Below are 19598 nucleotides of genomic sequence, written 5' to 3'. Positions count from 1 at the left end.
TTCAGCGCGTGTGAATCGAGACCAATGGCAGCGTGCATTAGTTAACTAGTTATTAACTAACTAACTATAGATTAACGTAATTCACAAGCGAGTCGTGAATCCAAGCGAGTCGGCAACCCCCAAAACACATAGTAAATGCGACATATCCTACATATAGTATCTCAACAACCACGAGTTCATTTCATGTCCTTATTTCACGATAGCCATTGATAAGGACAACTAGCATTCTGTATTAATTTCAGCGAAATCAAAAGGCTACATTATCTTGATAACAAAAATTACCGAAAAAATACGTTGCCAAAAACGAAATATCGATATAAGACCAGCATCAAGTCTTGGATTCTCCTCAATCTCCCCATGGATGCCAGTTATGACCTAAAGGATGATATGCTATAGCAATAATTTCGTAGAGGCCACCATTGTTGAGTTACTGTGTTGTAATTGACCTCTTTTACTATGTGGTTTGGAGCTGCCGACTCGCTTGGATTCACGACTCGCTTGGATTCACGACTCGCTTGTGAAATACGTTAACGTATTTCACTACCGAGCTGGCCACTCCAATACACATAGTAAAAGTGGTAAATTACAACACAGTAACTCAACAACGGTGGCCTATACGGACTTATTCTTGTAGTATAGCGTCTTTTAGGTCATGACAAGCACCTATAGGGCGGGAGTTTGAGGAAAATCCAAGGCTTCATGCTTGCGTGACATGTATATCTGGGGTCATGGAACGGTAATTTTTGATACCACCATAATATCGACTTTTAATATCTTTGAAATTGATACAGAGCGCTAGTTATTCTTATCAATTGCTATCGTAAAAACAAGGAGACAAAATAAACTCATGGTCGTTGAGATACAAAATCGCATTTACTATGGGTTTTGGGGGTGGTCAGCTCGGTGGGTTGGCCAGCTCGATAGTGAAATACGTAGTTATTTAGCTAACTAATGTTAGTTAAGGGGTAGCTAGAAACAAAAGACTATTGGCTAGGTAAGAAGACAATAAGATGTAAGGCTCTGATACGAGCAGGCTCAGACACGAGCATAGTCCATTCGGTAACGAGACTGAATCTTGGGGAGCCCTCATGGCACTCTCCAAGTCGAGGTATTTAACATGAGTGTAATGACAAATGCTCAATGCTCATTGGCACAACAAAGTGGGGCAGAAGAGGGGAAGCTCCCTCGTACAACATCCCAGTCTTTCACAGACTTATCCAACGATCTTTCAACGATCGTCTGAGATCTCCTGAGATAATCCAAAGCCACGCAAGGACATCCAGGATCCTTTAGGATCTTCCGAGATCAAACAGGATAATGCGGGGTCCGAGTCCCCAGATGACGGAAGCCCGATAATCATCAGGATTCAGATCCATGATACTAATCCGGGGTCCCGTCCAAGATCATCCAAAGTCCACGCCTCCGATGACGTGTGGGGCCGGACGATCATACAAGGTCTGAGCGCTAAGTGATGTGAGGGTCCCAAGATGGGAAACCTGTAACACCGAGCCATGAGAGATAACGCTGTCATGATATGTGAGGGGTTCTAAGGTAGGACCCCGTAACAATTACGTTATAAATCGATTGATTAACGGTAGGATTTTCTGGGAAAACCTTCCAGAGTTCATTGATCCGGGATGACTAGCCATAGGAAGCCTACGGGTGTCGCTCCAACCCTGTAGAAGAACAATTTCTTAGAAGCATTTGACTCGTTGATAAAGTTCTCTACTGTACTTTGTCAATCAGAGCCGCCCCCAACTTATCAGGTTTCATCATTGACCAAAAAAGGAAGGTTGCAGCAGTCAGATCATTGGCTACTACTGTATTGATACAGAATGGTTTGCTAACAATCCGTCTTCTTGGAAGCGACCCCCGCTGTTGTTGATCCATTGCGCAATGCCATTGATTCCATTCCTGCTGGGGCTGTTTTCCGCTCTGGCCAGCGTTGAGCCGGACCGGTCCGTGGAAGGCGGGGGCCGCTACGGACGCCGGTAGCCGCCATGCTTGACTTTGATCTTATTGGCTTAATTACTTCTACCGCTTTCTTGACCGCCTGCCTAGTGCTCTATACGTGATTACCCAATTTCTCCCTTATCTCAGCATCTCAGACCAAACATTACTGGCTTAGAATACCTAACCAAGTTAGGATCAGCTCAAATGTTTGGTCTGAGGGACACGTCGTAAGACTTGGTGTCAGTATACGCCCGAATGAAACAAATGTTTATATGTCGCCTCGACATCCACATGTGGGTCAGGCCGTACTGGATAAGGCCCGATAAGGCCAGGTCGCATTTACAACGTTTGCACGAGCGCCGGCTTACCGGAACACCAATTCGGCGTCGCGTTCCGGCTGATGCTCACAGGAAGGGCGAGGGATTTTCATGTAACGAAGATTACTCATAGATTAGGGGAGAAGTGAGGGACTTTCCCCTGATGACCATGATGATGAGAGAGCGCTTTGACACGGAGGAGAACAGACAGAGGGCGACCACCATGTGGAGGCAAACTTCATTCCCTAAGGTCATCGCCCAGAATCCGGATAAGTCGCGCTCAGAGTGCCTCGAAATACTCTTCGACACGCTCGAGAAGATCCAGAATGCATTGCCACCACAAGACCGGTCCGAGAGTAGCCTGCGGAACCAGATAATCAGTGCTTGCGAAGCCGTCGAGGAGTGCACACAATGACTATTTAGGCCATCGAGCTCGCTGGAGGGGGTACAGGCGGAGCTGCGATCAGCAGTTGCCATTGCGACAGCTCGATCACAGTCCGGACAATTCCAAGCTTCTGAGGAATACGACGCGTACGATCATCATTGGACTGACCGTACATACGGAGGAAGAGGTCGTGGATACAGCCGCGGGGGCTACGGTCAGGGCAGGGGAATCTATGGGTACAGAAACAACCGTGAATCAGGACCACGAGGAGGATACCGCGGAGCACGACAAGGAAATGGAGGACCTCGTCAGAAGAAATGCTTCATCTGCGGGAAACCAGGATGTTGGTCCAAGTATCACACCGGAGACGAACGGAAACGATCTCTCGAAAACTTCCGCGAGCAGCACTACTTTACGACGGGCGAGTCAGCCACAACACCGGACTTTCAATTGTTCCTGGGTGAATTTGAAGGCTCAGAGAAAAAGGAAGGCCACGACGACGATGATTCACATGAACCAAGCCAGATGCTCGCAGAGTTGACCATTGAGGACGACAATCAGGAGAGATTCTTGACGGAGCCTGGAGGAGTTCATTGACACAGCCATCTTACGACTGCGAGTCGAGGGATGGGTTAAGAGAACGGGATAGGGGACGACGAGATCTACGTGCGAAACGATGCACGGTATGATTGCGGTGGTTACTTGTTACATTCATTTTCTTCATTTTTCCTTTTTGTGGTTGGATTCATTCATTCATTCCTTCCTGTGTTCACGTTCATTGACCTATTTCCTTCTTGTGGCCCCTGATCCCTTTGCACAAAAGAAAAGCTGCCAGTGTCGTGATATCATTCATTTATTCCCCCCTCTCGTGGTTGCGATTATTTTGTTTATTCCTTCCCTGTTATTGCGTTCATTCCTTCACTTCCCTTCTTGTGGTCACGTCCATTTCTTCATTCCCTTCTTGTGGCCCCTGATCCCTTTGCACAAAAGAAAAGCTGCCAGTGTCGGTATATATTCCACTGTGACTTGGCGGCTTCCCTTCTTGCGTGCCGCTCGGCGTTGTGACCGCCGAGGGCCGGTGTGTCACGTGCGGGATCCAGGGGTGTTTACCGCTAGGTCACCTTAGACCTAGAGAAGACACATAGATCATCAACAACCGAATACAATCCACACTTTGATACTATAGCATACCTGTTCACTTTACTGTGTACACAGACCTAGCTGGTGAAACCAACACTTATTTTGTTTCCAATATCAGACTCGGAACCGCTCGTTTATTAGGTTCTCATAAATACAATTATAGACATATATCCAAAGAAAGAGATGACGGTTTAATCCTTGAGTCTCCAGCCACCACTGGTCCGCTTCTGGAAGAAGCCTTGAGGATCATACGCCTTGCGCGTCTTCAGTGCCAGCGCCTTGGAGTCGGGGTGGATACGACCCCAGTAATCCTGGCGGTGGTACGCATCGTTCATGAACAATGGGCGATACACGTCCGGAAGAAGACCCTTCTTGATGTTCTTCTGGATAAGGTTGTCCATGCCCTGGTACAGCTTGACGGTTGCTGCGTCAATCTTGTTGTCGTCGATCGCGAATCCGTAGGAGAAATTCAGCTCGATGATGATGTAGGCCTGGTCGTCAGGGATGCTCATGAGATCCTGCAGATTCTGTTAGTAATCGACTTCTTTTCTAGGTTTGGGGTAGATGTCTTACTCCGCCACGGGCCTTGGCCTTCTCGGAATAGGTCTTGGGCATCGGCTGGAAGGCGATGGAGCCCAGGGCGCCAGCGACTCCGAGAACTGATTTGCTAACATCCTTCCAGTGGTCGTAGTATTCCTGGAGCGGCACGGCACCAACGGTTGAATTGGGGAGGGGCGTGGTCTCGGTGGCGATGACATAGCGTTGACCCCTGTTGCTCGTTAGTGACAAAGGTAACAGCATGCAGAACTGTGTGGCTTACTGAAGAATGAAGAAGTCGTTGTTCTTAAGCAGATCGTAGTAGCTGTTCCAGGTCTTGGTGGTCGAGGTGTGTGGGATGGCAGTGAACTCGTCGAAGACGCCCGCAGGGGGCTCGGGGCCATCGTAGAAAAGGAACATGATCCAGAAGTCAATCACCAGGCCGCGCTCGGCAGTCAGGATGATGGCTCCCTTGTCATCGGGGTACTCGTCGGTGAATTTGCGCACAGCCTCCAAGAGCTGGGGAGTCTTATCAGATGTGAAGATGTAATTACCACCCCAGACCTTGTGGTCCTGAGGGTGAGTCTGCATAGTGTAAGCAGTAACAACTCCGAAGTTGTTACCGCCTCCCTTCAAGCTCATGAAGAGATCTGCTGGGTGTTAGATTGCGTTTCCATGAGAGTCTGAATCAGTCTCACTCACCTGGGTGTTGGGTTTCGGTGGCGTGAACAATAGTGCCATTGGCCAGGACAACCTCGAAATCTATGACGTTGTTCGCAGCCCAACCGTACTGGGTGCTCAGGAAGCTCATGCCACCTACAGTTCATTAGACCAATATCAATGCCAATGCCAATTCCACACACATACCGCCGAGCATGTAGCCACCAACTCCGACTCCGCCCATGCGGCCTCCAACAATAGTCCGGCCAGTTCCGTCGAGACCCTTCTGGGCCTCTTCCCATGTGAGACCAGGACCAATAATAGCAGTGTGGTCCTTGGGATTATAGTCAACCTGGTCCAGGTTCTTAGTCGAAATCAGCAGTCCGTCCTGGATACTCGCAAACCCATTGTTGGGCATGTGTCCTCCACTCTTGATGGCACTAAGTTAGACGATTAGTCGACGTCACTGCTAACACAGAGCAGGGGGACGAACAAGAGGGTGTCCGCATTGTGCAGGTTCTTGATGATCTGGGCCATCTCCGCAGCACTGGATGGGGCTGCAATGCAATTCGGCTTGAGATCGCCGCATGCTGTGGACCAATAATTCCTCAGCTCGGATGTATAGCTCAATGAAAGAGGGGATTGAATCTCAACGCCGCCGGCCTTGAGAGTCTTGCAGATATCGGCCGCCAATGCAGTGGGCGCAAGGGCCAAGGACAGCGCAAAAGCGCGCCATCCGTTGCTTCCAAACATGTTGTCAAATGAGTGTCGACGATATACTAAATGGATTATAGTAGAAATATACAAAAGAAGGGGAAATGGTTCAAAGAGAGACTGATGACGGATGGCCCTGGGGTCAAATTTTCAACCCTAAAGAGACACACGATCAAGAGCAGCTCGGGTACGGGTTCATGAGTTGAGTATATATAGGCCCTCGATAGTTTGAGCCCAACAGACTCCACAATCGGAGGATATTCCCCAAGCCACGGACCGCACCCCTTCATAGACAGCGGGCCCGGCAGGACGGAGACTACATAATACACTGTGGATTGGTAGAGAATTTCTCTGCAGAAGCACTGTTCAGGGATGGAGACCCATCCGAGGACCCGCTGGCCCGGTGCCATCAGGTAAGAGCCCTGGCTGCATATCCCAGGAATGGCTTGTGGGTGGAATATCAAATTGTGACGAGTTCGACATCGTGTCTGTCTGTAGTTGTGGGGCCCGAACTGCAGACTGTGCAGATGGGATGTTGGAAGCACATGGCAATAGAAGAACAACGGCAACGGAACTGCAGAGAAGCCGAGGATGTTCCGCGCTGGATTGAAGCCGTGCAAGTCCCTTCAAACTACTCCGTAGACTTTCGTCTAGCCGAGCTTCCCCTGTGCCGATCTCCCAGCAGGTTCGGCCGTCGCTTTCAGGGAGACGGTACCTCGCAAGCAGTGGGTCCCAATTGGGCGGTATCCTTGGCGACCCACATGCTCATGTTTTTCGATAGGCACAGAGAGACGAGTCTCTACAATGTATCATACGTGTGGAGTGGAGTAGAATCGTAGGGAGTATAAATTCAACATGCGAGCACTTGCGTTATGCGTCGTGCTTAGTTCTCGGCCCAGTGAGGGCCAGTTACCCGTGAGGGGATTGGACTTGACCTTGTGTCGAAATAGGGACGTGACAGGAACTGGTCTGGCTGTTTGCATTCCCCAGAGAAAGCATCTCAACAGCAAACCCTTAGCGGCACTAAGCCACAAAACCATGTGGCAAGTTGGAACTTGGCGTAATTAGCGTTATTGGTACTATGTCTCACCAGTTCACATCGGGAGATGCCAAGCGGAGCGATCAAGTAAGACAAGCGAACAGTCAACAAGTGGAGTGGTCTCGGGTTCGGGGTTTATCTCACCAATCCGAGTACAGCATAAGGCGAAATGTGCGGGGGATCATCATGATGGGTTCCTGAATTCTCGTTAGCGGACACGATATTGATCAAGCTCGGGCCATGCCTCGCTTAGACAAGACAGGAAAAGATGTCCGTGACATGTCGAGTTTCAATGGTTTCCTGCATGTCTTTGCTAGATCGATACGCCAAAATCCCATCTCGATGTTCGTTGGCATCACATGAAGCCCAATGCGGTTCGGACCGTAAATTGACCGAGGTGAGTCTGTCAATGCCCTTAAACGATAGCGAATACGTTATCTGCCGCTCTCCTCTGGGGATTACTGCTGATCTTTGTCAATCTTTGTCAATGTTGTATTTCGGCTAGTATATAAATAGTTTCCAATGGAGATTGCGGGGAATTAAGATCGACAGGGACCTTTTGACGTTTCCACGGTTTCATGGCTGATTGAAGTAGGGCTGCGTATTGGGCATTCGAAGAGGAATCGGAGTACGACGGCAATCACTTCGCGGGCATTTAGCCCGATAGGTCAGAGCCCATCAGACCAAGCAGTTGGGTGAACTAGTATCATTGAGTGAGATTATGTGCAGCCCAGGGCCACCATGCACGATGACATAGTACGTGGATGGACATGCGGCCATGCCTGTCTTCAAGCTCGCTCCGCCGATGCGGTTTCGGAGCCCTCCGAGTGTGGAGGTACTGTGCGCCGACCACAGTAAAAGCCATGGATGAGAGGGCATAGGGAGTTCGGGCGCCATTGTCCCTTGGCAAAGGTGTTGTAGAAGGAGGTTCTGTCGATCATTCGTTAGGGGAAATGACTCCGTTGATCTTTGGGTTTCCTAGTGTCTTGGCCTTGGCTTGGAGGTTGCGATATTATGCGATGAGCAGCAATAAGGAGTATCATCCCTGAGTTATTATTCTCATTTTTGAGAGATGGGCTGACCGACATATTCCCGATCGGAGCGGATTGGGTATGTTGTATCTTCAAGCAAGCTACGAGGTGGATCCAGGTCCAACATATGAGAGAATGCCCACTGGGTCCTAGGGATTGAAAAATGTAGACTGTGTGTTCACTGTGTATGTATTCACCCAATTGGGAATACCATCATATGCGAAGCTGCTGGTATCGTCTCCGAACGTCCAAGGGCCTTTTGCCTTTGAGTTAGAGTCTTCCCAAAGGCACCCCAGCCGACGACGCACTCAAATATCCATACATAGTCTAGACTCTAGTCTCGAGACACAGCCAGCCGAGCTTCGGCGACTATAAAGCATTCCATCAAGTACATTTCCACGGAGCGTTAGGCCATTGCGGGAGTAGGAGAGGCAAATCATCACTCGTCCGATGTTGAGAACATGGATAGAGGCATAGTGGCAGTCTGTCAATAGCAAGAAAAGCGATGACTCCAAATGACACATACTATTCAGCCACCAAACTATGGCAGAAATGGAGTTCTCTTCGATGAACTTGATCTCTCAATGTTGATAATCGGATCATCGGTCTAACTGTATTCCGAGATCACGGGATGAGTAGTGACACCGCCCTAGGCGTAGGCGGTATTGAAACTGCGGGCAGAATGACCTAGTTTTCGAGCGACAGTAACATCAAACTCGTCAAGCTCTGGCCATGGCACTTATACGAATAGGGGCTTTACAGAGGCTGACTGGTGGGAACTGCTCACCTGTGCTCTGTCAATGGAGAAATAATCGCACAAGATGTCTGTCCACCCCGCTAGCCACCCACCTCCACGGAGTATCTGGGAGGCGACACTTTGTGTCGTCGGCGAGAACATTGCAGTCAGCTGAAGCTGCTCCCACGGACAACGAGGTATGGAGCATCATACGGAGAGAGGAAACTCGCGCTAATGTGATTTCGATGCTCAGCAGCAACAGCAACCATCCGACGCGGAAAAACCACCACCCCCAATCGATGGCAATCTCCTCCTTCGGTCCCAATTTGAATTGCATGGAGATATTCGCGAGTATCTACGGAGATGGCAAAATACAAACCCCAATGATTTGGATCCCGTGCGCCAATCGAAATACCGAGGCCCGCTAGAACCAGTACTTGGAACGCTGGGAACGATGCCTAATGGCCGTGACGCGATAGAGTCTTGGGGTGATCCGAACAAGTTGAATCAGGATGATAAAGCTGAATTCGAAGGTGAACATCTCGAGCAAGGGGATCTGGTTGCCAGGTTAAACGCAGATGGAGTTTTCAATTATGGAATCTACGTGCGGTCGGTTCACAAACAGAAACAGTTCTACGGTGTCAACGGGAACTGGCGCATCTGCTCGAACGCAGAACTCGACTATGTCATCAAAGGATTTGCACCTCCTGAGCTGGTTAAGCCTCTGATCCCATGGTTTCCAGATGGCGAGGCTATCGCGAATACGGATCTTCAGTTGGCCCCCGAGGGCGGCCTTCCGAGACCCCTGGGGGCTCCTCTTTTGAGAATGCTGGGAAATTTCAAGACCCATGTCCTGAAATTTTACAGAGAAAATTCCGACAAGCTGGACACGCTTCATGAGCGGGTGGCAGATGATGCCGAGGTCCTCTGCTTGAGTCTCGAAGACTTGACAATGACTGCTCTGGACATCGACGAATCGGAGCTGACTAGCGTCAATCTGTTTGCTGTTCACCAGGCTGTTCGTCAACATCCTTTCCTCATCGAGAAGGATTCCACCTCTTTGTTCAGCCGCATGTATATCGTGCAGCCAAAACGAATCGCCAACATTGTCACACAGGTTGTTGATTGGACTCACGAACACCAAGAGCATTGTATTCGTGCTACCATGCGCAAAGAGACACCGGGGGCTAAAACCCACCCTATGCACCTGTTTTTGATCAAGGCACAACGGATGATCCGCCTTAGCAGAAACGTCCGCTCTCCGACTATCATGTCTAGCCTGGGACCTTCTTCCCAGAGGTTTACACCGGGTCAGGATGGTAAACCACAGGTTTTCCGTGAAATCATCACCGAGAAGTTCGACCAAAATGATCAGAAAATCATTGAATATTTACAGCTGTTCTGCATTCCCGCCGTTGTCATGCCGTCTGGCACGTTGAGATCAACTGCAACTCATATCATGCGGGCCACGGGGATGTACAACACTCTTGGTCTGAGCGAGGCTTCAACCCGTCTTTTCTTGCAGGAGATGGGCGTGATATCGCCTTGGGAGAATCTCTATCCTCTGGACCAATATCTGATGCTTCCTGGACATGGCATGTCCCTCACAAAAGACTTGGAATTGGAAGATGTCGAGCTGACCTGCAGCAACCTCACTGCTGGCAAGTTGCAAGATTCTATGCAAGATCTCAGAAAAGATTGGGGAGATTTGCCAGTCTACTGTGTGGATGATCTGACCGCACAAGAAATCGATGACGGTGTGTCATTAGAGCATGTCCCAGGCTCTCATAACACATTCTGGATACACGTTCATGTCGCCAACCCGACGGCCTTCCTCAGACATGATGACCCCATCATGGAGTACGCACAATCACGAATCCTCACCACATACATCCCAGAACGCACTTATCCCATGCTCCCCAAGTCCCTTACTGAGCCTCACTTCAGTCTAGCGGCTGGCCGGCCTGTACTCACATTCAGTACGAAGATGAATCTTCGCGGAGAAGTCCTGGACAGCAAAATTCAAAACGGAACGATTCGTAATGTCATCAGCATCACTCACCAAACACTGCGTGAGTTCTTCGATCCCGATTACGAAGAAACCCCAGTTTCTTTGACAGTAGGTGGCAATTTCACCGAGCCACCAGTCCCAGAGGGCAAAGTTATTCAACAAGGCCTGCGACCGGAGGACAAGGATAAATTCCACATCATGCGGCGACTCATGCTCGCATTCCGCAACACCCGCAGGAAGAATGGCGCCATGGACCTGACCCCGCTGAGCCCAGACCTCTCCGTCGCAGTCCAGACAGGCAATGCTCCGATGGCACCGTACGAGCTACAAGCCACCGACGGACGCATCTATCTCGGCGACCCAATCATCCGCCTGACTATGCACAACTACGATCCATACGAGGTTCGTGACGAATCCCGCTCCGATCTGATCTCCCTGATCATGAATCTGGCCGGCTATATCTCCGGTCAATTCCTCTCTGCGCGCAACATCCCTGCCGTCTTCGACGGTACCTGGTACGACCCGGAATACGGCCGCGTCACCAGGGCCAACCTGGCCAAGTTCGGCGGCGAGAACTTCTACGAGCTCAGCGCCCCGCTGGCTTATTCTTCCTCCTCACCGACTAAACACCATACGCTTGGCCTGGACACGTATGTCAAGAGTACCAGTCCGCTACGCCGATACACTGATATCATCGCGCACTATCAAATCGAGGCTGCATTGCGTTTCGAGCATGAACACGGCCGTCAATTCGACGCTTTGGTTGACAGTCCTGATTCTGTGGAGAGCTATCTCGCAGAGGACGAAGCTGCTCTGGCTGAGACAGCTGAGGCTGACCCAACTGAGTCTCCTGATGAACTCCAAAATGATCAGGAAAATCTCCCTACCTATCTCCTCCCCTTCTCTAAATCCGACGTCGACGCACACCTCCATTACTCTCAACCCCTCCGCACACGTCTCAAAAACTTGGACAAATACTCTGCCCAACACTGGGCTTGTATGCTTCTTTTCCGCGCATTCTATTTCTCCGAATGCTCTCTTCCGGAAACCTTCCCTACTCTGCTCCGTACCCCGCGCACCAAGCCGAGACATCTGGATCCTGAGTATGCCGGTGTCATCACCAATCTTGGTGTGGATTGCTCTGTGACTATTCCCGAGGGCTTTGCCGATAAAGATAAGTTGGGTATCTTCTGTCTGGTCGAAGCCCGTATCACGGCTGTGGATATGGCGACTTTGCGGGTTACGATGGAGGCGACTCGGTTTGTGAAGCCGTTTGAGAGGACAGGCGAATGGGCTTGAACTTCGGTAGTCTGACTACCGTGTATTATACTGTATCATATCCTCTAAAAGGCATCGCCAATCATATTCAGGTGGAAAACATTGGTTTATATGTTGGTCCTATATTAGGTATTAGGTACATGCATGCTAGGCACTCTACACCGCCTATATTAATGATTAGAAGTCAATCGGACGTTCAGCCATCTCAGTCTGCCTGCCCGGCCAAGCATACTTCTCGCCCTGAGGAACATGTCTCTTGGTGCGAACAGACGGCAGGAGATCGATGACAAAAGAAAAGACAAAGAATGCGAAGATGAGCGCGGCGACTGCTAGGTTAGCTTCTTCATTCTGAACAGCCATGGAGACCAAAGGCTTGCACTTACCCCATTCCAGAACAGCGGAGGCGTTCTTCTTATCGTCAGAGTTCTGGGTCACGCCAAATGCGATCGCGACGGCGAGCTCGCAGATCACGAAAGCAGCTTTGATCCCGAAGCTGACTAGGAGAATCCGCGCTTGGGGGTGGTAGAACCGGCCAATCCAGATGTACTCTAGACACACCAGAATCGCGCAGACCACGTAGCTTGCACTGTAACCCAGTTAGTCTTGAATCCAAATTTGCAATGACTGAAGGAAGGGGCTGGTTTACATGAACATAGCCAAGAACCCTTGGTGCAAACGATGGTGATGTTTCGTGTCAAAGATGGACAGCAGAATTAGACCTAGGGCACCGGCAATCGAGAAAAATATCGATCCAATCGCGCACGACTTGTCGAATCGGCCTTTGTTCCGCGCGAGCTGTCCGGCATGTCGAAGCCAGCGCTCAGAGAGCAGGGCCAAGTCCAAGAAGACGACGGTCACCACGCTGCCGACAATGAAGAGCGGTTTCAGTCCTTCGGCGCCAATGTGCGAGATATAACTGTTTTCAACTTAAGTATATGCTGTCAAATGCTTCTTTTTCTTCAGACTCACGGAATGGTCATCCCCACGCTCATGGTACTGTAAATGGGCTTTCCATCCGCCGCCCAGGCTGCCAGCAAGGCTACCAGGGTAGCTATGAAGCTGTCAGTAATGCCATTGACCTTAGAAGTCGTTTAAATTTGAATCGGATCAGCCCTTACCTATCCACATGCATCCCGCGACCACGGGAAATAACCAGAACGAGATTATCCACATGGTGGCGGTGGCGCGATCGCTCGGGTACCTGGCGCTTGGAAAGAATTTGGGAATTCTCGTCCGGGAAAAAGCGCTTTTCTATTATTGGTCGCAAGGGATGCTCCTGATACCTCCTGGAAATTCAAACGAATGTGTCGCGTCGGTTTACACAGTTAAGTCAGGGGTTGCGCGCAAGGAGGAAAATGCCAAATCTACCACGATAACCTGGTGAAAAATCGGAAACCCAGAACTGCAACCCCACAAGAGTCTGGATTGCCTTTGGATCTCAGAAGTGACCCTGTGGTAGCCTGGTAGGGGAGGGAACCTCTAAAAATCTCAGATTGAGCTCCGATGGACGCGTCGGATCGCGGCGGATGTGTAGATGACATCAGCAAGTTGGGTGGGGAGCTCTCGAGACGCGATCTTCGAGTCACCGATGGAACATCAATATAGACTGAGATTTGTGTTGCATTAGAAAGCCAAGCTTGGTGGAAAGCTTGTAGAAAACTCATTAACTTCGTGTTCGGTATGCTTTTCTGATCAATCACGCCGAGGCAGACAAATCGCTATCAAATGCAAAAAAAAGATACAGGACTCATAGATTCTCCATCGCTCGTATTAGATCCTCCAACGTCTGGCTGTTGGCAGCACGGGTATTGGAAGGATTGACCCTCATTGACACTTGGCGTACCACGTAATCCGCCGACAAAGAAGCCACATCTGTCGCAGACCACAGGTCGGTATTCAAATGCTTGAAAATCGCAACCACTTTCATGGGTATCAATGCAGGATCCGGATCGTTGGATTTGAGGACCAACTCGATGGTCCGGAGGAAGGCTTTGCTTAACCTGCCCCATCCGAGACTCATGTGCCAGAGACCAATCACGCAGCTTTCGAGGACGAGAGCCCATTTTGGATCGTTCGCGTCTAATCTCGAGGCTCCGTGGACACCGGCAAAGCAGTAGTAATGCAGCATTACGATTGGAACGGATTTCCAACCATGTCGATGTTTGAAGAGGAGAATCAGTGAGCCGATGGCTTCCATGGCGTCGGATTTCACGAGGTCGAAGTCAACCTCCTCGACGGCTCCGTCGGACTCGACATGTGATTTTGAGGTTGATGTCAGGAGATCGGTGACGAATAGCACAGTTGTGTGGTAGTAGAAACTGACGAATTAGTAAAAAGACTGGTAATCGCGGGATAGAACCCTTACTGTAGACAGAGGATGTGCGGGGTGGTGTTGTATTCAGGCTGAACGGGGTGTGGTAAGCTGGCTTTCCAATGCACCAGCCTTTGGTAGATTTTCCAGCAGTAATCTTCATCGTCACTGGTCATAGTTTTTCCGTCGAGGTTCATGGTGAAGATGGAAAGCTCATTTACGATGACTGCAAGCGCACTCCGAAAGTGGAGGGTGGTATAGTAATATGGTCGAGAAACAGGACCCTCGAAAGGATACGACACCCACTGTATGTCTTCATCAAGCCTAGACGCTTGTTTCAGCGAGCAGCGCAAGGGTGGTGGGCTTGTCCACAGAGACAACTTCCGGTACACCTGAGAGGCTATTCTGTCCGATTGGTTAGCCAACGCCACAGTAAAGGAAGCGAGCTACTTACGTTTGCACATCATAGATGCCCCATGAGATCATTTCCTGTGATGCCTCTTCCGGCGCGAGATCGCGTTCTTCATCGCTATTCTCGCTCGACGAAAACTGATAAAAATCACTATGGAAACGTTGTTGAGAATATGATCTTGCCCCATGCATGATGAACTGTGTGCCCAATCTATCAAGGCCAAAGGTGCAGGCGAGTAACCCAAGCAAAAGACCAGATTGTATAGTAGGGATGTCTGGATTTGCTTTCCCCTTTTCCCAGAGACGCTGGATTTCGTTGTAGAGCTTTTCACCCAGCATTTTCTCCTCTCTTCGATCAGTGACATGATTTAATCTGTAGGAGAAGCTCTTTAAATGGTCAGCAAAAGAAAGCAAACCGCAACACGGCGGATACATACACATCCATAGAAGAGCAACACATGGACCAGCAAGCGAGAACAGTACTTTCCGCGGCGGTTTTCCAGGTCTTGGAGAAACGGAGCCTGCTCTACCAGGTGCCAGGTCGGGTTCTCCCACATAAAATAGAATGATAATAGGTGGCTCGCAGTGTCATTGCGAACAAGCGAGGTCCAGTAATCGATTGAGTTGACTTTGACAGGAGGTTCCTTAAGGACTGGCCGTGAGAACGGACTATCTTCAGAGACGTATTCGAAGAACATGTGATCTAATGAGATGCGTGAGCATGACACTGGAATATGATGCTTCGTCAGAGACTCTGAAGCAAGAAGATCCGCGAAGACATCTGGTGATTGCTCGAAATGCTTCTACTGATACATTAGCTAGAGATTGGGGCACTTCAGCAGCCATCGGGGCGTCAAACCTTGAACACATTCTGAATTGAGATATTCCCATGTATGGAGGCCTGAGAAGCAACCTCGGCGAGCAGTTCTTCATAGACTTTGGTTTTCTCCTGCAGAGACTGCAAATGCATTCGCTGGTGATCCCGCTTAGAGGAGGTATAGGTACAGACTCGACCCATGCGCTGGCAGCTCTGGCATTTCGGGCGTCTGCCGTCACATTTGGCCTTTTTGCTCCGGCAAGCAGTGCAGGCCTGTGGGGTACGCAAATGTTTTATTTCCCGAGCCTCACTGGATAATCGAGGGATAGCAACCTCGCTACCAGGAGCCTCTAGAGGTGTGCCGGGGACCTTGGAAGAAGATCCAGATGAGAGACTCTGGCTCATCAGTCCTTTCATTTAGGTTTCCCTAGCTGTACTGCTTTGACCGAGAACATGAAGCTCGCCCAGCCTCGACCTGCCCCCATTGGCGCACACCATCGGCGCCAAGAGATCTAAGTCACGTGCTCCGCTCGGAGGAGCAGTGACAAGCACTGAAGAATGCCTGCCCGGCATTCTTCCTGATAAGACTGTACTTCATTGTAGGATTAAGAAGGGTTAGGAGACCTCGGTATGAGGTCAGGATGGATTAAGGAAGAGAGTTGAGAGCATTGACAAAGAAGAGAAAGGATTGTGGTCGTACCAAGTCACGTGATGATGCATATAATTGTTGGGTCGGTGACGTAGGGCGGCAGGGCCCATCTAAATACCCCGCTGTTTATTTGAGGACTAGAATTGGATCGTAATAGAATGTATTGATTTGATTTGATTCAGTGGCGTATTCCGAAGCTATGAGTTACAGTATACAGTAGTTAACGCCTTGACGGGACAAGGAATCCATCATTTACCTACAACGCAGTAGTTACTCCATAACCAATGTCGTAGAATAATAGCTGTTGATCTACACAGTACTACTGTAAACAATGTACAGGTACCATGGTACGCCATACCAAAATAAACAAGAACAACTGAACAAGGCATATGGCATGAAACTTTACAGTGACCTCATTTCCATCTACCGTGGTTGACCATCAAACTGACAAGGATATTCCTGGTACAAATATAGCTGCCTACTGTAGGTGTCCCCTGTATATGCATATGTCTTGGCAGGACAGGGCTGAAACATGACGCAATTGGAGATTTTGATATGACTTCAAACCAAGGATCTTGACCTGGTTTGTATGGATTCCATAGAACCAGCTTAAATCATACGCTCTGTGACAGAACCCTGATTTCAGTGGCTGAAGGCCTAATTAACCCTTGTATCCAATAAGATGTCATGATAGCTCAATGTGAGGCGATTTGTGGCTTGTGTATAGTTTGCTATGGTCCGTATGTTGTACACCACGACATCAGGAAACACCAAATTTGCGTCATGGGAGCGTTTGTTTGGATCTCTTTGCAACAGGCTTGTATAAATACCACCTCAGTTCTCAACCTAGGAAATTCATTTCTCACTTCTTCATCTCCCCATCCAACCATACCTTCACCAAACTACTACTTTCATCAACTTTATCAAAACAGTCACTATGGATCTCCTTCATAAGGTTGAAGACGCCATTACCGGCAAGAAGCATGAGTCGCCCGAGTCGACTCAGTCTTCCAACTATGGACCCCACTCGTCCAAGTTGGCCAACAAGCTTGACCCCCGTGTTGACAGTGACAAGGGTATGTCACCATCCACCTTTGATCCTTCCTTCAGCAAGACTAACCATCTCAGACAACCGTGCTGCCCACACTGCCCACACTGGTATCGATGACTCTCACATTGGCAAGTCCAAGGACTTCGGTAGCGGCACTGGCACTGGAACTACCGCTGCTGGTACCACCACTGGCACTCATGCCTCTGGTCTAGGCCCTAGCACCACTGGCGCCCACGGAGTCACTGGCACTCACGGCACTACTGGCAGCACCAACGTTGGCCCCCACAGTTCCAACATCGCCAACAAGGTCGATCCCCGCGTTGATTCTGACCGCGACAACCGCGCTCGCCACGAGGCCATGGCTACCTCCGGTACCACTGGCAGCGCCACTGCCGGTCCTCACAGCTCTGACATTGCCAACAAGCTTGATCCCCGTGTCGATTCTGACCGCGATAACCGTGGCCACCACCAGCCTATGACTGGTACTGGCACCGGTGCCGGTTTGACCTCCACTCACGGAACTCACGGTACCACTGGCACTCACGGAGTCACCGGCACACACGGAGCTACTGGTACCCACGGAGTCACTGGCACTCACGGAGCTACTGGCACCCACGGCGTCACTGGCACTCATGGCACTACTGGCAGCACCAACGTTGGCCCTCACAGCTCCAACATCGCCAACAAGGTCGATCCCCGCGTCGACTCTGACCGCGACAACCGTGCTCGCCACGCGGCCATGGCTACCTCCGGCACTACTGGCAGTGCCACTGCCGGTCCCCACAGCTCCGACATCGCCAACAAGCTCGACCCCCGCGTCGACTCGGACCGTGATAACCGCGCTCAGCACCATGGCGTCGGCAATACTGCCACCACTGGCATTGGCGCTACCCACGGCACCACTGGCACCCACACATCAGCCCTCGGAGGCTCTGGTCTCGGCACAAGCACTGGCGCTCACGGCACCACCGGTACCAGCTACAACACCCCCGGCAGCAGCGCTACCAACGCCGGTCCGCACAGCTCTAACCTCGCTAACAAGCTCGACCCTCGCGTTGACTCGAGCCGCGATACCCAGGCCCAGCACCACGTTGGTGGTACTACTACCGGTGCGGGTACACACACTTCGACTCTTGGAGGCGCTGGTCTCGGCACTGCTGGTCATGGTGCTCCGGCTGGTAGCAGCTACAATACTCCTGCTACTGGCACTACCGGTACTGGCATCGGCTCCACTGGTACTACCGGTACTACTGGTACTACTGTGCACAGCTCGAACATCGCCAACAAGCTGGATCCCCGTGTCGACTCGGATGTCACCCGGGCTCAGAATGAGGGTGTTCAGCGCAAGTTCTAGATGGCCAATGGCTACTTGACTTTGCTTTGCTGCACTATTGAACTTTCATGACGCTACGACTTTGAGATTATCAGCAGGCGAATTAGTCTTTTTACCAATACCAGAATACCAGAATCGGAATTGATTCACTAGCAGAATCGGATGGTTTAGCTATTATCGGAATTCAATCGATTATTCAAATCTTCTTCTATGTATAAACTATATGTAGTGTACGAGGTAAGTCTACAGCTTCTAGTCACGAGGTAGTACGTTGATCAATGACTTGAACTTTGTATATTATGCCTTTGATAAAGCTAAGAGAGTCGAGGTAAGAATGAATGACACAACTAGAGACCTTGCTGCTCCCAAACGTCGCTTGAGATATATCTCAACTGATCAGGAGAGATATCAATCTTATGCTCCGGCGAGACTGGTTGTCGACAAAACAACTCTTCAAACTCAATTGTCAAGGGCACTTCCGGGCTAACGGTAATCTGTTCGCCGCGACGGGATACCATAATGGTCTGTCGTATGGTTGTGACGTAGCGGGAGTGTCGTAAGGAGCCGACATCCAAAACAACAGTCTCAAACTTGATACCAGGAGTCTTTCTATTGATAGACACGATGATCACAAGCTTCACCTCACCCCTTGAATTCGACAGCCACCATTCGGCATCCGCCTTCAACTTCCCGTAGGAGTCAGAGACCCCAATTTCTACCGCAACGGTTGGCCATTTTGCATCGCGTCCTGGAACAGGTTGCTTAGGGGCCCCATGACTCGTCGGCCTCCTTTGAGGAAGACACACCCCGGACACGGGTAGACCCTAGCGGCAGAATCGATCGATGTAGGTCCATACCGAGTAGGATGTATTGTACTTCACAGAGTAGGGCGCGGGAAGCTGTCTGATGGGCCCCAGTTACGAGCTTTAAGATCATAGATTGAGTATCGTAATTGAACATATGTCGAGTGGAGCTTGAAGATATCTCTTCCGCGACGGTTGGGGGGACGTTTGTGAAGAGTAGGTATTTTATCACGTCGATAGGAAGGTTCTGTTGCTGTCTTGTGATCCTTCGGATAGTTTTGGTCTCTAACCCGATGGCTTCGAATGTGTCATCTGGTAATTCTTGGAAGCATTTGATGTCGGGTGAGTCCGAGCCGGACATCTCTGGATACCCTGACATGGTGGTTAAGGTGTTTCCGATGTGGTATCCTGGGACAGAAGGT

At 50.2% G+C, this 19598-nt stretch overlaps 7 protein-coding genes across 7 annotated transcripts; 3 read left to right on the top strand and 4 right to left on the bottom strand.

Moving 5' to 3' along the window:
• Positions 1-2439: 2439 nt before the first annotated feature.
• Positions 2440-3252, top strand: N7515_008993 (uncharacterized protein; the record flags this gene model as incomplete). Its single annotated transcript, XM_056669737.1, has 2 exons — positions 2440-2618; positions 2694-3252. The coding sequence occupies 2 exons, from the start codon at positions 2440-2442 to the stop codon at positions 3250-3252; spliced, it is 738 nt and encodes a 245-aa protein (XP_056517536.1).
• A 734-nt stretch (positions 3253-3986) lies between these two features.
• On the bottom strand, positions 3987-5745 carry N7515_008992 (FAD-binding oxidoreductase; the record flags this gene model as incomplete). The annotated part of the gene is made up of 6 exons (XM_056669736.1): positions 3987-4313; positions 4369-4564; positions 4616-4982; positions 5035-5148; positions 5200-5432; positions 5486-5745. The coding sequence occupies 6 exons, from the start codon at positions 5743-5745 to the stop codon at positions 3987-3989; spliced, it is 1497 nt and encodes a 498-aa protein (XP_056517535.1).
• A 2763-nt stretch (positions 5746-8508) lies between these two features.
• N7515_008991 (exoribonuclease II) lies at positions 8509-11822 on the top strand (the record flags this gene model as incomplete). The annotated part of the gene is made up of 2 exons (XM_056669735.1): positions 8509-8709; positions 8766-11822. 2 exons carry the CDS (start codon positions 8509-8511, stop codon positions 11820-11822), a joined length of 3258 nt encoding a protein of 1085 aa, XP_056517534.1.
• Positions 11823-11978: 156 nt separating this feature from the next.
• N7515_008990 (Frag1/DRAM/Sfk1 family protein) lies at positions 11979-12974 on the bottom strand (the record flags this gene model as incomplete). Its single annotated transcript, XM_056669734.1, has 4 exons — positions 11979-12387; positions 12448-12717; positions 12771-12852; positions 12920-12974. The coding sequence occupies 4 exons, from the start codon at positions 12972-12974 to the stop codon at positions 11979-11981; spliced, it is 816 nt and encodes a 271-aa protein (XP_056517533.1).
• Positions 12975-13548: 574 nt separating this feature from the next.
• Positions 13549-15757, bottom strand: N7515_008989 (putative C6 transcription factor; the record flags this gene model as incomplete). The annotated part of the gene is made up of 5 exons (XM_056669733.1): positions 13549-14119; positions 14167-14517; positions 14567-14910; positions 14961-15326; positions 15383-15757. 5 exons carry the CDS (start codon positions 15755-15757, stop codon positions 13549-13551), a joined length of 2007 nt encoding a protein of 668 aa, XP_056517532.1.
• A 1169-nt stretch (positions 15758-16926) lies between these two features.
• Positions 16927-18394, top strand: N7515_008988 (uncharacterized protein; the record flags this gene model as incomplete). The annotated part of the gene is made up of 2 exons (XM_056669732.1): positions 16927-17065; positions 17118-18394. The coding sequence occupies 2 exons, from the start codon at positions 16927-16929 to the stop codon at positions 18392-18394; spliced, it is 1416 nt and encodes a 471-aa protein (XP_056517531.1).
• Positions 18395-18720: 326 nt separating this feature from the next.
• N7515_008987 (uncharacterized protein) lies at positions 18721-19555 on the bottom strand (the record flags this gene model as incomplete). Its single annotated transcript, XM_056669731.1, has 2 exons — positions 18721-19121; positions 19180-19555. The coding sequence occupies 2 exons, from the start codon at positions 19553-19555 to the stop codon at positions 18721-18723; spliced, it is 777 nt and encodes a 258-aa protein (XP_056517530.1).
• Positions 19556-19598: the final 43 nt, after the last annotated feature.

The sequence above is a fragment of the Penicillium bovifimosum genome, assembly GCF_028826915.1.
Source record: "Penicillium bovifimosum strain IBT 22155 chromosome Unknown utg000007l_segment0_segment0, whole genome shotgun sequence".
NCBI classification, from domain to species: domain Eukaryota; kingdom Fungi; phylum Ascomycota; class Eurotiomycetes; order Eurotiales; family Aspergillaceae; genus Penicillium; species Penicillium bovifimosum.
The sequence above is the reverse complement of the archived record's forward strand: the minus strand, read 5'-3'. Positions and strand labels throughout refer to the sequence as shown.